Consider the following 14,724-nt stretch of genomic DNA (forward strand, 5'->3'; position numbering starts at 1 on the left):
TATGTATAATACTCTGGTATAATATATTCACAATCTAGTACAATTTTCATAAATTTTATTTTAAACATGCTTACATCAACATAATTGGCATTGATGTAATCAGTTAGTTTGCCATCCTTCTCAGCAAGTTGTGCGAGTTTAACCCTACTATGATCATCTGCAATAAAAAAAGAAAATATTTCACTATATCATGAACTGTTTTTCAACAGAAAGGTCATTTACATTTACATGATCATTTATCAAATACAATTAAAATCAGTGCAAACATCCTTTACTTTAGTTGGCTTTTGGAAGATACAGAAGATACAAAGATGACAAAAATATAGATACATATAGATGACAATAAAAACCATTTCTTTCAGGAAGGTTTCCAATGTAGAGGTGGGAATGGACATATACACAAAGAAGAATGTTTGGGTGTCAAGAGAGAAGTGCAGAGTCCTAGGGGAACACTGGTTTGGGATGAAAATAAACCTTTTCATAGAGGTTGACTCCTAAAGTTGGCATTTTAGATGGGCTCTAAAGGTAGATACTGGGGCTGTGAACACTGCAGAGCCAGTGAAGGGGAGAGAACAAGCTAAGGCAGGATGGTAGCATGCATGCTTTGAAAAGGAGGCTGACAGAGTAAAACAAAGTAGAGAAGGAAGCAGGAGGGCTCCAGGGAGTCTCTCTGAATAGTTACAGCAGGCAGCTCTTTCAAGGGAAGACCTCAAAGAGGAACTACTGCAAAGGGAGGCAGGAGAACAACAGGCCAAGAATGAAGGGCATGGATCCTGCACTGTCGGTGAAGAGGACATGAAGACCATGGTAATTTATACATAGTTCAGTTCGGTCCAGTTCAGTCACTCAGTCATGTCCGACTCTTTGTGACCCCATAAACTGCAGCATGCCAGGCCTCCCTGTCTACCACCAATTCCCAGAGATTACCTAAACTCATGCCCATTAAGTCGGTGATGCCATCCAACCATCTCATCTTCTGTCATCCCCTTCTCCTCCTGCCCTCAATCTTTCCCAGAATCAGGGTCTTTTCCAATGAGTCAGCTCTTCGCATGAGGTGACCAAAGTATTGGAGTTTCAGCTTCAACATCAGTCCTTCCAATGAAAAACCAGCACTGACCTCCTTTAGGATGGACTGGTTGGATCTCCTTGCAGTCCAAGGACTCTTAAGAGTCTTCTCCAACACCACAGTTCAAAAGCATCAATTGTTCGGCGCTCAGCTTTCTTTATAGTCCAACTCTCACATCCACACGTGACCACTGGAAAAACCACAGCCTTGACTAGATGGACCTTTGTTGGCAAAGAAATGTCTCTGCTTTTCAATAAGCTATCTAGGTTGGTCATAGCTTTCCTTCCAAGGAGTAAGTGTCTTTTAATTTCATGGCTGCAATCACTATCTGTTGTGATTTTGGAGCCGCCCAAAATAAAGTCAGCCACTGTTTCCACTGTTTCCCCATCTATTTGCCACGAAGTGATGGGACTGGATGCCATGATCTTAGTTTTCTGAATGTTGAGTTTTAAGCCAACTTTTTCACTGCCCTCTTTCACTTTCATCAAGAGGCTCTTTAATTCCTCTTCACTTTCTGCCATAAGGGTGGTGTCATCTGCATATCTGAGGTTATTGATATTTCTCCCAGCAATCTTGATTCCAGCTTGTGCTTCCTCCAGCCCAGCATTTCTCATAGTTATACATAGTGCATGGTCATAATTAAATGTGTTGAAATGAGGAGTTCTGGAATAACTTCAGTTCTACAGAGAAACTATATTTGGAGGAACTGCTTAATAAGAAATCAAAGCATTACTAGAAGGACACTTGATGGTTTTCCTGGGCAGACTAGTTTTTTCAAGGATGAAGAAATGAATACAGACCAAATGAGATATTCTGGAATAGTAATACTTAGGTGATTTTGGCAGCTCACAAAGATGCAGGAAATGTATACAGAAATAGATGTGTGGCCATGGAAAGATGGCTTCAATGCCATGCTGACCTATTTTTGTATTTTGATGCTGAAGGGTCTTACTGGGTAAACACTCTGGTTTTTTCCTTCATCTGTAAAGTATAAATGTTATTACCTATCTTGCCAGGTTCTTTCAGGGATGAAATGAAATAACAGATTTATTTATTTAACTCACTTAAAATATTTTTTAAATTAATTTTTATTGGAGTATGATTTACTGGAGTTGATTTACCGTGTTTTGTTAGTTTCTGCTATATAGCAAAGTGAGTCAGTTGAAATAACAGATTTACAGTGCCAGGCATATAGTAGGTATTCAACAAATGTTAATCTCCATCCTCTTCTTAATTACTGGTAGGGATTTTCTATTTGGGCTTCCCTGGGGCTCAGTGGTAAAGAATCTGCCTGCAATGAAGAAGCCATGGGTTCTATCCCTGGGTTGAGAAGATCCCCTGGAGGAGGGTATGGCAACCCACTCCAGTATTCTTGCCTGGAGAATCCCATGGACAGAGGAGCCTGGTGGACGAAAGTCCATAGGGTTGCAAAGCGTTGGGCACAACTGAAGCAACTTAGCATGCCCCCATGCATTTTCTATTTAGCTTGTAGAGGGAATGGTCTAACAACCACTTCACTCTAAGAAGCAATTGAATACAACTGAGCTTTTACATCTAGTAAGACAGTCGCTTCCACTGAGGAGGCCAAACATGAAGCAGAATCTTCTATCAAAATTGAAAAATTGGTGTAAACCTTGTAGGTTTACACCTACAACCAACATCTATGGAAACTACTTGGCAGTGTGATCATAAAAGTTTGCATTCTAGTTTCTAGAATGGAAACTACTTAGCAGTGTGATCATAAAAGTTTCCAGAAACTAGAATGGAAACACAATTTAAACAACCATGCTGTAATACCATGTTCACACAAAGCTAGGAAGACTTACTGAATATATAAGAAAGGAAGGAAGTTGAAGTTTTGGGGAAGAATGAAGATGGATTTCAAGAGATGAGGGGGATATAAAGGAAAATAAAAGGGAACCGATGTAAACAAGATATGCTGTAAGAAGATGGAAGAAACATGATAATTTCATAGGAAAATAAATAAGTATACTTGCCCTAAAGAAAAGAGCCAGACAGCTATTCATGGAGGAGAAAAAGACAATAAAAGGAGAGAAGAAATAAAAAGAAAGAATCCAACTAACCTTTTATCAGCCCCCAGGGAGAATGGCAAGAGAGGAACAGAAATGTTAGGAAAAAAAAAAGAGTCTAAAAAAATCCCTTTTTGTTAGTAAATTCACATAAAGTAGGGGGATCTCAAGTGAAAATAGAACTACGGAATAAAAATAATGACAGAAAACTTAAGAACAAATTTACAGGCTATGAAGTCTGAAGAAAGGACTGGATTAAAACATGAGTTTATTTTGTTCAAAAGAAACAGACGTCATTAATTGAAAAATGTATTTAAGCTGGAGTAGTTAAACAATATGTATTGTCTAACACAAGTCGCATGTCCTGATACAAACGGCCTGAAACAGCTTCACCGGGGGTTGCTGTCAGAGAACTTCAGGACACTGAATTAAAAGCACTGCAACGATAAGGTCAGAGTTGCGTGAAGGATATACTTACAGGCAACAATATTTATGTATCGGTTCTTGTGCTTATTGTCGGGGTGATTGGAGCTGTCTGCTGTGATACCTAAATCAACAGTACAGCTCTGCACCTCCTGTAAAGAAATTGCATGGGTAACATTTTAATACACATCCTTTCAAACAAAGTGCCTTAAAATACACTAAGGAAGGCAACAAACAAAACAATCTATCAAAAAAAATTTTTACATGTTATATCAACTATTTCTTGGCTATAAGAAAATGCAGTGAAATAATGCCTTACCTGGTAAAACTCTTTCAGTGTCTAATGAGGGAATGAATGCCAAAAAAGTAAAGAAATCAAATTCCACAGCACACGACAAATGAGAAAAAAAAGTGTTCATATTAGGTTTACAATGGAAAACCATGATCATGCAATAAATACATTTGTCAAATACTAACACAACAGAATGTTTCAAACAGTTGCATGCAAATCAAAATTTCTAACAGTTCGGAACCTTAAAATCATGTAAAAGGAAAAAATAACACTTTCAAAAGGGGACAGTGGTATAATAATATGATGAATTTTTAAAATGTTGATGAGAGAAACCACATATTTGATGACACATTTTGACATATGAGTCAGATTTGCTAATATTCAAATATAATTGTATTTGATCATGATAGAATTAATTGAAACTGAATTAGTGATACTTTTTTTGTGGTTGATTTTCAGTAATTTTAAGACTAAACAGTGTCCTTAATTAGGTGGTTTGTAACAGATTTAGAGTTGTCAACACATTAGACATCTCCTAAAGTTTTTTATCATATATACTATGTCTTTTGAAATAAAATTTAAATAGTATAACTTTCTACATACTTAATTAGTAGACTTCTCATTAATTAAAACCTCAATGAGTCGAGAAAAATTATTCCTGCCATTTTGCTTTTAAACAGAATTAAAATCCTTCTCAGGGATGTCTTCTAGCTAAATATATCAGTTTGGAATTTTCAATTATTTAGTACATATTAAGATAATAACATGAAAGCCTTATAATTTTTGAGAAAATATATAATCTAAATATAAATCTGATTCATTGACAAAATGGCTCAGCCCTTTACTAAACAAGCACTCCAAGGCCTCTTTTGCAGCAAGTCATTCTGACTCTCGATTTAAAAACAATTTAATATATGACCCACTTAAAAGGTACAGAATTATTAATTATTAAGCTAATGATTAAGTTAATAAAAAGCTTTCTTCAATCAGTGAGTTAAGAACAATGGAATTAAGAATACACTTTTTGAGTAAAAGTGTGAGGTTATTTTATTAATTTAATCATCATGAACTCCCTAATACTATTTAAAATGATTTATGATTTTATAATTATGAAAACTGTGTATCTACTTTTGTATATATGCTATCAGCAACTTTTACAATGAATTCTCTATTTTTCCTTATGGTTTTTAACATCTGGAAAGTTAGACACAACATATTCTCCTTTTTGCAACTAGGATTTTGTTTGATCGATGCCTGATAGTTTCTGTAAATTCATACTGCACCACCTAGTAACCTCTGTTATGGTAGGAAAAAATAATTTGATGTCTTAAAAATATAATTCTTCATATTATTCCATTTTATTTAGTGGTCACCTCATAGTACTTTCTTATTCAATATAGCTATGACTTAGACTTCTTTTAAGATTAAATTAGCTGGCTTCTACTGTTTTTAATTCAGTGAAAACATATATTTCATTTATTTTTCCTTTGGTTTTTTAAAGCTTTCTAATCTCCGGCATTTTCCTTCCATAACTATGCTCTTGGGGATCTGATTCATGGGAAGAAGTTGAGGAGTATATTAGGAACTGTGGTATAGCTTCTGATCAGGGTCAGATCTCAAAGGGCTTCAAAGAAGGAGGTCAACTGATACTTGGAGAGGCTGTGGTTGGGCTGGGAGCCCCTGGTTTCTAGAATGGAAAGGACAGGAGTGTTAGATTTCAATCCCAGCCCTGCTATTTGCTTGAATGCTCATTTGTGACTCCTTGCAACCCCATGGACTGCAGCCTGCTAGTCTCCTTTGCCCATGGGATTTCCCAGCCAAGAATACTGGAATGGATTGCCATTTCTTTCTCTAGAGTATCCTCCTGATGCACAGATAAACCTATTTTCCTGCATCTCCTTTTTTTTTTTTTTTTTTTTGCCTTTTCATACTGTTCATGGGGTTCTCAAGGCAAAAAGATAGGACACTGAAAGATGAACTTCCCAATAGGTGCCCAATATGCTACTGAAGATGAGTGGAGAAATAACTCTAGAAAGAATGAAGGGATGGAGCCAAAGCAAAAACAATACCCAGTTGTGGATGTGACTGGTGATGGAAGCAAGGTCTGATTCTGTAAAGAGCAATACTGCATAGGAACCTGGAATGTTAGGTCCATGAATCAAGGCAAACTGGAAGTGGTCCAACAGGAGATGGCAAGAGAGAACGTCAACATTCTACGAATCACTGAACTAAAATGGACTGGAATGGGTGAATTTAAATCAGATGACCATTGTATCTACTACTGTGAGCAAGATTCACTTAGAAGAAATGGAGTAGCCATCATAGTCAACAAAAGAGTCCGATATGCAGTACTTGGATGCAATTTGAAAAACGACAGAATGATCTCTGTTTGTTTCCAAGGCAAACCATTCAATATCACAGTAATCCAAGTCTACGCCCCGACCAGTAATGCTGAAGAAGCACAACAGTTCTATGAAGACTTATAAGACCTTTTAGAACCAGCACCCAAAAAAGATGTCCTTTTCATTATAGGGGACTGGAATGCAAAAAGTAGGAAGTCAAGAAACATCTGGAGTAACAGGAAAATTTGGCCTTGGAGTATAGAATGAAGCAGGGCAAAGGAGAATAGAATTTTGCCAAGAGAACGCACTGGTCACAGCAAACACCCTCTTCCAAGAACACAAGAGAAGACTCTACACATGGACATAACCAGATGGTCAACACCGAAATCAGATTGATTATATTCTTTGCAGCCAAAGATGGAGAAGCTCTACATAGTCAGCAAAAACAAGACCAGGAGCTGACTGTAGCTCAGATCATGAACTCCTTATTGCCAAATTCAGACTTAAATTGAAGAAAGTGGGGAAAACCACTAGACCATTCAGGTATGACCTAAATCAAATCCCTTATGATTATACAGTGGAAGTGAGAAATAGATTTAAGGGACTAGATCTGATAGACAGAGTGCCTGATAAACTATGGACAGAGGTTTGTGACATTGTACCGGAGACAGGGATCAAGACCATTCCCAAGAAAAAGAAATGCAAAAAGGCAAAATGGCTGTCTGAGGAGGCCTTACAAATAGCTGTGAAAAGAAGAGAAGTGAAAAGCAAAGGAGAAAAGGAAAGGTATAAGCATCTGAATGTAGAGTTCCCAAGAATAGCAAGGAGAGATAAGAAAGCCTTCCTCAGTGATCAGTGCAAAGAAATAGAGGAAAACAATAGAATGGGAAAGACTAGAGATCTCTTCAAGAAAATTAGAAATACCAGGAAACATTTCATACAAAGATGGGCTCAATAAAGGACAGAAATGGTATGGACCTAACAGAAGCAGAAGATATTAAGAAGAGGTGGCAAGAATACACAGAAAAACTGTCCAAAAAAGATCTTCACGATCCAGATAATCACAATGGTGTGATCATTCACCTAGAGCCAGACATCCTGGAATGTGAAGTCAAGTAGGCCTTAGAAAGCATCACTACAAACAAAGCTAGTGGAGATGATGGAATTCCAGTTGAGCTATTTCAAATCCTGAAAGATGATGCTGTGAGAGTGCTGCACTCAATATGCCAGCAAATTTGGAAAACTCAGCAGTGGCCACAGGACTGGAAAAGGTCAGTTCTCATTCCAATCCCTAAGAAAGGCAATGCCAAAGAATGTTCAAACCACTGTACAATTACACTCATCTCACACACTAGTACGGAGAAGGCAATGGCAACCCACTCCAGTACTTTTGCCTGGAGAATCCCATGGACAGAGGAGCCTGGTAGGCTGCATCTATGGGGTCACACAGACTCGGACACAACTGATTTGACTTAGCAGCAGCACACACTAGTAAAGAAATGCTCAAAATTCTCCAAGCCAGGCTTCAGCAATATGTGAATCATGAACTTAAACATGTTCAAGCTGGTTTTAGAAAAGGCAGAGGAACCAGAGATCAAATTGCCAACATCTGCTGGATCATCGAAAAAGCAAAAGAGTTCCAGAAAAACATCTATTTCTGCTTTATTGACTATGCCAAAACCTTTGACTGTGTGGATCACAATAAACTGTGGAAAATTCTGAAAGAGATGGGAATACCAGACCACCTGACCTGCCTCTTGAGAAACCTGTATGCAGGTCAGGAAGCAACAGTTGGAACTGGACATGGAACAACAGACTGGTTCCAAATAGGAAAAGGAGTACATCAAGGCCGTATATTGTCACCCTGCTTATTTAACTTATATGCAGAGTATATCATGAGAAACGCTGGGCTGGAGGAAGCGCAAGCTGGAATCAAGATTACCAGGAGAAATATCAATAACCTCAGATATGCAGATGACACCACCCTTATGACAGAAAGTGAAGAAGAACTAAACAGCCTCTTGATGAAAGTGAAAGAGGAGAGTGAAAAAGTTGGCTTACAGCTCAACATTCAAAAGACTAAGATTATGGCATCTGCTCCCATCATTTAATGGCAAAAGATGGGGAAACAGTGGTTGACTTTATTTTGGGGGGCTCCAAAATCACTGCAGATGGTGACTGCAGCCATTAAAAATTAAAAGACACTTACTCCTTGAGAGGAAAGTTATGACCAACCTAGACAGCATATTAAAAAGCAGAGACATTACTTTGTCAACAAAGGTTCGTCTAGTCAAGGCTATGGTTTTTCCAGTGGTCATGTATGGATGTGAGAGTTGGACTCTAAAGAAAGCTGAGCGCTGAAGAATTGATGCTTTTGAACTGTGGTGTTGGAGAAGACTCTTGAGAGTCCTTTGGACTGCAAGGAGAATCAGCTAGTCCGTCCTAAAGGAGATCAGTCCTGGTTGTTCACTGGAAGGACTGCTGTTGAAGCTGAGACTCCAATTCTTTGGCCACCTGATATGAAGAGGTAACTTATCTGAAAAGACCCTGATTCTGGGAAAGATTGAGGGCAGGAGGAGAAGCGGGCGACAGAGGATGAGATGGTTGGATGGCATTACTGACTCTATGGACATGAGTTTGAGTGAACTGCAGGAGTTGGTGATGGACAGGGAGGCCTGGCATGCTGCAGTTCATGGGGTCGCAAAGAGTTGGACAGGACTGAGGACTGAACTGAACTTCCTGCATCTCCTGCTTGGCAGACAGATTCTTTACCACTGAGCCACCTGGGAAGCCCCACCCTGCTATGTATTAAGATAAGATACTTGAGATAGGGAGGTTATACTGTATTATCCAGGTGAGCTCCAAATTCCTTCAATCCTAAATCCTCATAAGAGTGAGGCAGATAGAGATTACAAATTTGTAGGTGCTAAGTCCATTCAGTTGTGTCCAACTCTTTGCAACTCTATGGATTGTAGCCCTCCAGGCTGCTCTGGGTTGCCATTTCCTTCTCCAGAGGATCTTCGCAATGTCTCTTAGACTGGTTCTTTACTACTAGCACCACTTGGGAAGCCCATGCTGTTTATTAGTTGTTAATTAACTTTTGTTGAAGTTGCTTTCATCAATATGATTAGAAATAAAAACAACTTCCAGGATTGGGTGAAGGTTGATTGTAGATGCATCTAGTACAATGACTGACATGTAGGGAGTGCTCAACAAAGGTGACTTTATGCTGTGGTTTTTACTGTTAACTGTTGGCTGAGGGCACACTATTTCGAAAAATCTTAATTGATAATTCAGTGGGCCATGATAAATTTTCAGTAAATTTCCCTCTAAGAGTGTTTTACAGAATACTACTGGAAAAATTTTCAGTGATTGTGAAGTTCCAATGTTTTTTAGAAATGTGTATTTTCTTGAGAAGACGGGACTTTACCTTGGATAATATTTATTATGCCTTGTATAATAAGTGTTTTTGCATTTACACTGGTGTAATCCTTACAGGTAGGAGTTTGTATGTACTTTGGCTGAAAATTATGAAATTTACTAGTTTATTATAATCTATATAGTTTAGAAAATTAAAAGGAATCAGTGTCACCAATTCAGATTAAAAAAAGAATACTATAGTTCTGATTTTATGGGAATTAACTATGGTTTTGTTTTTTTCCACTAGTACAACTGAATTTTAAAATAGAAAACCAATTTGCTAAATTATATGATAACTATCACACATATCCTAAACTATGGAAATAATAATTTCACTAGAATGGAAATGGTTTCAATTCAAGAAATAGCCTATTGGTGAATTACAAAAAAAAAAAAACAAAAACTAATTTCCATACTGTTTAAAAGAGACATATTAAAATCATACCTCAAATTCTTCAGTAAACCCACTACTTGCATGTAAGTCTGCAACATGCTTTGGAAAGTGCTTTATTGGAATTGCTCCAACATCATCTAAGTGAATAAAAAAAATTAAGTTGGAAAGGATAACTCAACAGAAATAAATGTTCCTCTCATTTGTGGGGATTTATAAAGAGCTTTCTTCTAAAACAACTTCAAAATTCAATTAGTCCTATAATCTCGACTGAATCTGTGTTCAGAGAAACAATAAACAACAGTTATCAATTTTCCCTACATTTACTATTAATCATAACCTGCATTTTAGAATTCTGATTTTGATCAGGAATCTTTTCCTTTCATATACTAAAGAGAAAATGATTAATTTTCAATGTTAAGTTATAAATAACACCCAATGGACTGCATCACTTTATGGATAATTTTTTTTAACATGAGTGGGAATTGCCTGTCAATTCTGAGGAAAAAATGCAGAAATAATATATTTTCAATGTCATTATGGATTTAACATAATATATAGTGCAATTTCAGTTTTATACAATTGTACAGTTTAGATTGTCTCCAATAAATTGTCAGATATTTACATTTGAAAACATTTTTTCTTTTTCTCCATAAATAATAGAAAACATTTATATGCAGACTATTCATTAAGTATACTGTCAAAAACCTTTGGGACTTTTAATCTGTAAAATTTCAAGAATTCTAACTTGAAAAAATGCTATGTAAACAAAGTCACTGGATCTGTTAATTAATTGTGAAGGGGCCAATTTTTTTTACCTGTTTCTGTTTTTTCTCTTTTTTCCCCCCTGGAAAGGCTTTCTTAGATTAAACATATTACTAGTTCACAGTGTGCAACTTCACAAGTGATATCTCTGACAAGGAAACATCAAACACATTTCACTAGAAACAGTTATTTACATCAACAGATGTTCAGCATCTAGGCCATTTAATATTTTTAAGCTTCAGTTACCAAGAATTTGTTGATTTAAAAAAAAATCAGAATCCATCTGTTCTCTTTCAGATAAGTGTACCTGAATACTAAAATTGAATTAGCGAGTTAAGCTTAAGAAACACTAGACAAAGGTGTAATTCCACCTTCACACCTACAGAAGCAACTTGCCTGGAAGTAGCTTTTATAATTAGATAAGAAAACAGAAATAACTTGTCACATCTAAATCATTAGTCCTAAGCTCTGCCAAACCCATGGATATTCCTCAGCAGAGCTAACCTCTTTCCATGAGCAAATTGATTACTTCTCATGTGCTAGCATGTCTTTCAGTAATTTCTTTTACGAATTGGTCTGCAAGTAGGTGAGACTAGCTTATCTTTTTATTTTCTGATTTCACACGAACGTATGCATATGTTGGGGGTGCTCAAGGGTGCATCCTTGAGAGCTGAGCAGATGAAAGCAGGAGACGCCCTTGATCACCATTCTTCTGAGAAACAGGACAGGGGGTTCTCGATTTCCTGGACAACCCAATTTTGGATTATTTTATTCACTGTTAATAATAAACTGTGTTGGACTTTAGATAATGTTAGAGTTAATTTGCTTACCCATGCTGACAGGGTATGTTGGAGAGGTATGTTTGACAGTGAAGGGAACTAAACCCAACAGATAACTGAGAGCAATCGGTCTCAAAACGTCTAAGTATGTTAATAAGAAATGGTGCTGTACTAAAAGAAATGACAGAATTTTAATATAAACTGGAAAAGCCAATAAAACAGTGGTGGTTAAAGACACAAAGCGGATAAAAGAGGTGAAAGAGCAAAACAGGTCTAACTCCTATGTCTGTTGAAAATTGCAATGAAAATGCTTCTGTTTAATTTTTCTGTTTTTTAAATCGCATGAGACTTCAGAAGATAACATCCTGTAGAATGTGCACCTCAAGCAGTAACATGTGGCATCTCAGATAATTTAAAAAGAGACTTTTGTACAAAGACACGGGTAGGAATGTTTCCTTTTGCTTTCCCTGGTCTCCTTGTCCTTGTATCATCCTCTGTCCTCCTGTTCTTCTTCCTTAATTCGCACATTTCTAGACAACTTTTTGTTGTTACTACTTTTCATCCTGAAATGTTATAAAATGTTCATTCAAAACAAGTGTCTGCAACCTTAGTGACAATGTGATTTCCAGAGTCAGTGAGAGTCTTAAAGTGACTCCTGTTAATTCTTGAATATTGTTAATTAGGTAAGTTCTGATAAAGCAGTTGATGCTTTTCCAGGTATCCAACGGTCTGACATTTTTACTTAAAATATTTCAGGCAACCACACTTTCTTTGTGCTCATGTTTCTCTTCTACCCTCACCATTATATAGTTTCTTTATTTTCCCCTAATGTAGTTAAGAAAGCTTTTCTCACATTCACTCAGATAATCAGAAAGAAATCAAAGTTTATTCTTATTTTGGTGGTTTTTGTCCTGTCCATCCTTATTGCATTGATTTAGTCTGACTTTTGGTGTTTAGATATCCACTAAAGTAACTGAAATGACTGAAAGTCAACATTATTCCTTAATTATATATTATTGCTATAAATATTTATGTTCTTTAACATACAACATCTGAACAACTATAAGTTATTTTGTCACATCATCTGTATGGTTAAGAATGTTCAAAAATAACAAGTTAAAAACCTGAATGCCTGATACATAATATTTTAGGTAACACAACATTTACTAATCTACATTACAGCATTTGCAAAGTACTTCAACAAGGACAAACCTTCCAACATCATGCTTTTCATTTAACATCTACCAGCTACTCAGGGTCACTTTAAGCTGTTACCTGAAATTGGAAAGATAGGTGTTGGAGGTGTGGATATTACTCGAGGGGACGTACTGTCCTCTAAATAAAAATGTGCAGTCTGGAAACATTTCCTGGAAAGAAAAGAAGGCAATTTATACTACTATCTGGAATGGACAAGAAGACAACTTCTGAGAGGCTTAAAAATTATGACAGAAATCTTCAGAATTAAAAAACATAAGTGGAAATCTATTACCTACTTTTACAAAACACAGGTATTAAAGAATTTTACAGCCTCCAAATTTATCTCAGTTTTACCTGTACCAGATGCAGAAGAGCGAGCAGGTATCAGACATGCTATAAGCAAAGGTAACACTTGAACTTGCAGGTGGTGCCAAGGAGTAGGATACCCGACTTACTCTTCTACTGTTGCTGTATACCAGGATGTCCTGCCACTTTGGACAGGATCAGAGTGGAAAAGATAGTCTATCCAAAGCTATTTTTCACTCAATATTTAAAGGACCATGCCATTCTGAGGCCATTCAGCTGCTAGCAGAAGGCAGCAAGGAATGACCAGGTAGAAGCTAATTTCCACGATGGTAACATTTTGATGAAAAAAGACAGCTTTATATTACAAGTGTGACAATGTCATAATGACAAAATGAAGTGAAGAAATAATGAGCATGTAACCAAAAACAGGGGTGATTTTCTCTCCAACAGATGCTAGCCTTGATGAGGGTTTTGAGAATGAATATATTTGGAATCAACCACAACTGTGACCTATAAGGTCACCTGAATCTATTTTCATTTAGATAATAAGAGTAACATCTGGTACGAGCTCGTGCAAACTATTGAGAAGAGCAAAGAACCAACTGCTGCTGTAAACTAATGCAAACTATCGTTAATTAAAAAATGTAGATAATTAAAACTGCTAATGACACTCTTTGATGTGGGTCATTTAATTTATTTGAAGCATTACTCATGAGTGGTTAAGTTTAAATGGAAAGATCTGTTTGAGTGAAAATGCCAATCTCGTTTTTCATTTGAAAAATCCAAGCAACAAGGTATTTATCCTAATGAACTTTAACATTTGTTCTTATGACACACTTCAATTGTGATATTTTCTTTCAATAATCAGTTCCCTGCATAAAACTCTTCAGTGGTTTCCCATTGGAATAAGAATGATATTCCATTATTTCAGCAAGGGTGGTTAGACCCTCTGTGACCTGGTTCCCCCTTCATACCCCCACCAGTAGTCTCATTTCTTATTACTTCTGCAACCACTAGGCTCTAACCCACTGGCCATACCTTTCTCCTTCCAAGAAGTCCTGCAATATTATCCCAGGGTCGTGGTTCTTGGTGTTCCCTCTGGCCACTTGCCTCTTTCCCATCATTTACACATTGGCTCAAATGCCACTTCCTCTGAGAGTCCTTCTCTGACCACCTAAGCTATTAATAAAACTATAAGCCCCTCTGGCTAAGTCACTTTTCTGCCCCTTTTTTGTTTGCTTTATGGCACTTATCACTCTCTGAAATACTTTATTTATACATTTGTTTATTCATCGTTCATTATTTTAGTTGGTTCTCCCTCACCAGAATTTAAGTCCCCAAAAAGCAAAGATGCATGTGTGCGCTCAGTCGTGTCTGACTCTTTGCAGCACTATGGCCTGTGGCCCTCCAGGCTCCTCTGTTCATGGAATTTTCCAGGCAAGAATACTGGAGTGGTTTGCCATTTCCTTCTTCAAGGGATCTTACTGACCCAAGGATTGAAGCCACATCTCCTGTGTCTCCAACACTAGCAGGCAGTTTCTTTACCACTGAGAACATGTGGAGCCCAACAAAAGGCAAGACACTTGGTCTTAAAGTAGTGTTAGTCCTCATAATAATGTCTCACATGTTATAGGTGCCCTGGAATATTTGTTCAATGAATTCACTGCCATACGTATCAATAGTACAAAATTATAAGTTTATTTATAACTCTAA

General features: G+C 37.1%; 1 protein-coding gene across 4 annotated transcripts in view; it reads right to left on the reverse strand.

Moving 5' to 3' along the window:
• The window catches only part of PTPRZ1 (protein tyrosine phosphatase, receptor type Z1), a 201,209-nt gene that overhangs the window by 22,406 nt on the left and 164,079 nt on the right, over nucleotides 1-14,724 (reverse strand). For 2 of the 4 annotated variants that reach the window (XM_005679396.3, XM_005679395.3), the window contains exons 14-18: nucleotides 12,784-12,875; nucleotides 10,019-10,104; nucleotides 3,839-3,859; nucleotides 3,575-3,671; nucleotides 75-157 (exon numbers count right to left, since the gene is read on the reverse strand). In XM_005679396.3, the coding sequence (XP_005679453.2) occupies nucleotides 75-157; nucleotides 3,575-3,671; nucleotides 3,839-3,859; nucleotides 10,019-10,104; nucleotides 12,784-12,875 (379 nt within the window). The remainder of the gene's footprint in view (nucleotides 1-74; nucleotides 158-3,574; nucleotides 3,672-3,838; nucleotides 3,860-10,018; nucleotides 10,105-12,783; nucleotides 12,876-14,724) is intronic. The other 2 variants (XM_005679397.3, XM_013963415.2) reach the window with 1 other exon arrangement.

The sequence above is a fragment of the Capra hircus genome, chromosome 4 (assembly GCF_001704415.2).
Source record: "Capra hircus breed San Clemente chromosome 4, ASM170441v1, whole genome shotgun sequence".
Classification (NCBI taxonomy): Eukaryota; Metazoa; Chordata; class Mammalia; order Artiodactyla; family Bovidae; genus Capra; species Capra hircus.